This window comes from Limulus polyphemus, unplaced genomic scaffold, assembly GCF_000517525.1.
Source record: "Limulus polyphemus unplaced genomic scaffold, Limulus_polyphemus-2.1.2 Scaffold33, whole genome shotgun sequence".
Classification (NCBI taxonomy): Eukaryota; Metazoa; Arthropoda; class Merostomata; order Xiphosura; family Limulidae; genus Limulus; species Limulus polyphemus.
Genome location: NW_013665643.1, coordinates 14,739 through 20,544, shown reverse-complemented (window position 1 = coordinate 20,544; position 5,806 = coordinate 14,739). Strand labels below are relative to the sequence as shown.

The window sequence follows — 5,806 nt, the reverse complement described above, 5'->3', positions numbered from 1 at the left end:
CAATAAAAATTTTAATGCGAGTGAACAAATGTGCTGACATGGCCTTTGACCCGTGACCCATGTAAAGAGGGTTAAAGAACCTATTGATTTACTTAGATTAAGAATGAAGGCCATATGTTGTTCAGTTTTGTTGTTTTTTTTTCCTTCTTCTTCTTTCAGAAAAAAGAAACTCCTCATGCTTTTTATTACAGTGTTTAATTATTTGGCAGAATAATGATTTATGTTACAAGTTTTAATTTAAAACCTCATTGTTGTACTTCTTAAAGTAGGTATCATTTTTTTTGTAGCAAGCATATTTCTTGAAAAAGTAAGTTTTTACTAGCAGTAATAGATGTTACCAGAAACATGGTTTCTTAGCTTTTGTTAAACTTTTTATACATTCATCAGACTTGGCATAATAATTATATGAGTATTTTATTTTTTTTATTCTTATTTACATTTTCTTAATTCTTGCAGCTTCCATGTTGGCAGTAACTGTGTAGACAAAACAGATTATGATAAAGCCATACATTCTGCTCGTCAAGTGTTTGACAAGGCTATAAGCATGAACTTTAATATGACCATTCTGAACATAGGAGGAGGTTTTCCTGGAGCAAAAAAGGAGAGTCCTGATTTTGATGAGGTAATGCTATTTTCATATGCATACAAATTCATGACTTCATAATTTTCATTTTAAATCTTGCTTTTTTGAATTTATTTTATTTTTAAAAGTGTTTGAAAGTCTAATGTACATTCAACTAGCAGTATATATCACTTTTTTCTGTATTTTTTCAAGATTGCTCATGCGGTAAATCAAGCTTTAGAGAAACATTTTCCATTGGATAGTGGTGTTGATATAGTTGCTGAGCCAGGTCGTTACTTTTCAACGTCTGCCTTCACTCTTTGTGCCAATGTTATTGCAGAGAGACAGGTTGGAGCTCCAAATAAAGGTTACTTTTAGTAAATAGACTGTTTTTGTGTTGTTGCTTTTCCACAACAAGTGTATTTAAAAGGAAACCTTTTGCTTTCTCGTAGGCTAGTTAAAAATTCAATTCACATTTTGTGATTAAAAATATATATATAAATGATTCTTTCTTTGTGCAAACCTATACTAGTCTACTTGATAACTGATTTTATTAATAATCAATTTGATTATTATTTACACACTAAATTGTTTTCTTTTACATATAAAAAAAAAAAATACATAGGAAACTCTTGTGGGTATACATAGTAAAACCTGCTCAACAAACTTTAGTTACTTGCAAAATATATTGATGGTATTTTTCTAAAACTAGAAAACAGTATAACATCAGTACTAGAAACAGTACTGTTTCTAAGTTAACTTCAGTATGAATTTATCATACAAATAAATAGGTACATTTTCCTATTAGGTTCATAACAATTCTTCAAAGAAATTTGAAAATGGTGAATACTGAGACGTTTAAGGGAGAGTTGAGACATAACTGTTAGCGTGTCGAGTCCAAGATTTAAGACTGAACACATAATTTAAGATCATATGCTTGAAACAAGTCAGCACCTGATTAACTTTTCCAACAATACTACCATCAATTGTTTACTTAGCAAATAACTCTCATTATGTTCGCATCGATTTTTCTCGAACGTTTCTTTATTAGTTTAATGTTCATATATTTTTCGTCTAGTGGTAGTGCTTGTTATAACTCTCTTACGACGTTCAAATTTAAGATTTAGTTTCATGCAAATGTAACTTTCATTTTCTTTTTTTGGGTTGTTTGGTGTTTGGTATTATCAAAGAGTGAGTGTAGTGTCCATTGTCAAACAGTACTAGAAACAGTATAACATCAAGGATAAAACAAATGATGCAACTCTACTTAACCAAAAGACTTGACACCAGTTGTTTTAAATGTGTAAGGATTCTAAAGAATTCACGGTTAGAATGTTACCTCATTTCCTCTTTATATGTTGTACCATAGTACAAGTCATTTTTTACAATAAAATGATAAAATCAAGGAAGTTTACCCTTTTTGAACCATGGAGCACCATTCAGGTGTAATGAATGAGATTTCAAAATATAGATAAAAAATAACCATTGTAACTGTTTCAACAGTTTTTTACTTAGTAATATTTTTTCATTTTGTAACATTTATTCAGTGTAATTTATAAAGAAAATTTTTTTGTAACTTTCACCTCTATACAGATTTTTTTTATGCCAATCCTAATGCATAGGCATACATTTAGTAAGAAACTATCATTCCTTGAGAATATGATTTTCTTTCTATCACTGGTGCCCCCAGTGGTTGAGCTGTAAGTCTGAGGGCTTCTAATGCTAAAAATTGGGTTTTGATACTCACAATAGGCACGGTACAGCTAACTTATTGTTTAGCTTTGTGCTTGATAACAAAAACACTTTTAATGTTGTTATCAGTACATTTCTTTGTTTCCACTCTTTTATGATCTTGCAATATGTGATCTGAACAACTTTTATTAATGTAGTTAAGCTTTGAAAATAGTTACAGGCATGTTTAAGTATGATTGGATACAGCAGATTATAGCTTACTTACATCAGTGGAAAATGAAAATTAATTTTGGGTTTTGTGGAAAGTGACTAGTTGTATTTCTTGTAGAGATATGAATCTTATGAGAAGCTTGAAAGCTTGGGAACAAACCTGAAAAGTTTTTGTAGTTTCCTTAGGTGTTACTATTATTCCTAAAAATGATTTTATGTTAAATTATATTTGTATGAAAGCTACAGAAATTGTCTTTTATTGCAAAACATCTGATCAGTTTAGTTTGGTTCAATGAGTACAGTAGTCAACAACAAAATATTTCAATGATTCGGATCCTTATGTATAGAATATTATTGTTAAGTTTATCACATTCAAATAATGTACATAAATAAAAGAAATTTCCTTATGTATAGAATATTATTGTTAAGTTTATCACATTCAAATAATGTACATAAATAAAAGAAATTGTTATTTATTGTAAAGAAACTATGTAGTCAATTAGTACAATTAAACATTAATTACCACAGGAAAAAAATAAAATTGCTATCCACAAACTTTGGATAATGCAGATAATTGTGTGATCGAATAATTATTGCTCATCTTCCAAAAATGAAGGATCAAAAACATTCGGGTGACATCACCTTTGAGTTCAGTACCAAAATGTCTTAAACTTTTATTTATTTTATTTTATTTTTTAGGATAGAACTACTTGTAGATTATATAAATATAATTAAGTAAAGCAATTTTTTTTTATACTATGGACATTGATAAGTATTTATGAAATAAAGTGTAATAATATACAATATGTAAACAGGAAAGTACTGTAGCTAGGTTAATGGTTTCCTTATGGTATTGGGCTACATGAGAAAATGGCTGGGAGAAATATTGAGGAACTGTGGGAAGCAACTTTTTGGGCTACTTTTCACAGATTTGATAGATTTTTGGGCTAGATTTAATGTATTTCAATAAAGGTGAATAACTGTCACAAAACTGTATTAATCAGTAAGTTCCATAACATCAATAATTACATTTTTCATCATTATTATTTTGAACAGAACAAATTTCATTTAAACTTCAGAACATTGAAGTTTATTATTAAACCTTATTGTTGTATTTTTGGAAAGTGAAGAAAAAAAGAATTTTTATAATAACGATTGTCTGTTTGAACCAAAAATCATTAAGAAAGGGGTCTTTTTTTTTTTTCTTCACTAGAGAATTTGCATACTGTCATTCATTGAAGGGGAAAATCTTTTGACTCTCATTTTCTGTTTAATAAAGTAATACAGTTAATAATGGTTGGAGACGGCTTGAATGGGTAATGAAGAAAAACTTTAATATAAGTTTAACACAACAGCAAATGTACAACGTTTAGAAAAGGTTTTGTCATCATCAGGTGACAACCTAACCTAACGATGACAAAACCTTGTCGAAACGTTGTACATTTGCTGTTGTGTTAAACTTATATTAAAGTTTTTCTTTATTACCCATTCAAGCCATCTCCAACCATTATTAGTTTCAAAGTGGATTCCTCGTCATCAAAAGTAATACAGTAGCTTACTATTTTTAATTTTTTGTTCTAGCTTATTTTTTAAAGAGCTCATAATATAAAACTAATTAATATTCAGTGTTGAAAAGCATGTGGTTATAAGTACAAGCTACCATTTGATTCATGTGATTTTTTGGAAGTCCCTGAAATCAAGATCAGACCTCCAAAAGTCAATGAATTGTGGTGACAAATAAGTGTACAAATGCTATAGTAAAGTTGCTTTTCCACACTTATTGGCTCTTAGAAAATGTTGAAGAATGAATTTAAAATCTTTTAGCTTTTCACAAATGGAGAGTCTTTACATGACCTGGTAGTGAGGGCACTTGACTTGCAGCCTGTGGGTCATAGATTTGAATCCCACCATTGAACATGCTCACCCTTTCAGCTGTTGGGGCATTAAAATGTGATGGTTAATCCCTCTATTCATTGATAAAGTGTAACCCAAGAGCTAGCAATGGGTGGTGTTGAGTAGTTTCCTTTCCTCTAGTCTATTACTTTAAAATTAGGGACAGCTAGTGCATATTGTCCTTGGATACCTTTGTATGGAATTCAATAAACAAATTCACAAACTGAAAAGGCTTAAGATAAGTTAACCTTCAGGTTTACTATCAAATATGGAACAGCAATAGAATGGCAGCTATGAATCTGCTACGGAACTTTGACTTGTCTCAAAGATTGTCTCAAAGTTAATGAAATAACTGTATACATTTCTTTTCAAAAGAATTAATACACATTAGATAATTATCTGCGAAGATAGATTTTTCATTTTACTCTCAATAATTTAAGAAATAACTTTAAAAATAGTAAGTTTTGTATGCTGCTAAATACTCCTCGAGTTTACTGTAATCTGGACTACCTGTCTAGTGTTTAAACTTAGATTGTAGTAAGTTTGATAATTTCTTACCAAACATTGAGCACTAACTTAAAAACTAAATGCAAACCTCTTATAAGTGCAAATAAATATTAGGTCATCAAGAAATTAATGTTGATTTATATATATGAAAAAACCCAAACAACTTTTATATCAAAACAAAACATTTATTAAATGAAATAGTCTCCATTCTTATTGATAATGCTTTTACATCTTACAATTAGGTTGTTAATGTTTGAAGCAAAAAGCATGTCGATGTCCTCTTTAATGCCTTCCACATTTACATATGTTTTCCCATTAAGATGGTGTTGCAGCGAACGAAACAGATGGTAATCTGATGGTGGCGTAACTGGAGAATATGGTGGATGGGGGAACTTCCCAACTCAACTCCATAATCTTGTGTTTCATCAAATGTGCCACATGTGGATGTGTATTGTTGTGGAGAAGAACACCTTTCCGATTGACGAGTGAAGGGTGTTTCTGATGAAGGGCTTGATTTAAACGTTCCAGTTGTTGACTATAGATCTCTGCATTGACAGTTCGCTGTGGATTGAGGAGTTCAAAATGAATTACTCCTTTGATGTCCCACCAATTGCAAAGCATCACTTTCTGCAGATGGAGTCCAGGTTTTGGGGTCAGAAGTGGTTTTTGGATTGAGCCATTATTTTTGGCATTTAATATTCACATAGAGAATCCATTTTTCATAACTGGTGACAATTCTGTCCTAAAATAGTTCACGCGCATTATGCGCCAGAATTGACGAATGACAACGTTCACACGTTGGAAATGATGATCATCAGAGTGTTCGTGAGGCACCCAAGCACCTTCTTCATGGAGTTTTCCCATATTCCCTAGATGTTTACATATTGTTTCATGAGAGACATGCAATTTCAGGGCCATTTCAAAAGTGTGTTGCCTTGGGTT

The 5,806-nt window shown here is 30.9% G+C and overlaps 1 protein-coding gene across 4 annotated transcripts in view; it reads left to right on the top strand.

The window, feature by feature from the left end:
* LOC106460446 (ornithine decarboxylase-like) overlaps window positions 1–5,806 on the top strand; it is a 43,128-nt gene that overhangs the window by 26,496 nt on the left and 10,826 nt on the right. For all 4 annotated transcript variants that reach the window (XM_022387297.1, XM_013920144.2, XM_022387291.1 and 1 more), the window contains 2 exons: window positions 457–622; window positions 776–929. In XM_022387297.1, coding sequence (XP_022243005.1) covers window positions 457–622; window positions 776–929 — 320 coding nt within the window. The remainder of the gene's footprint in view (window positions 1–456; window positions 623–775; window positions 930–5,806) is intronic.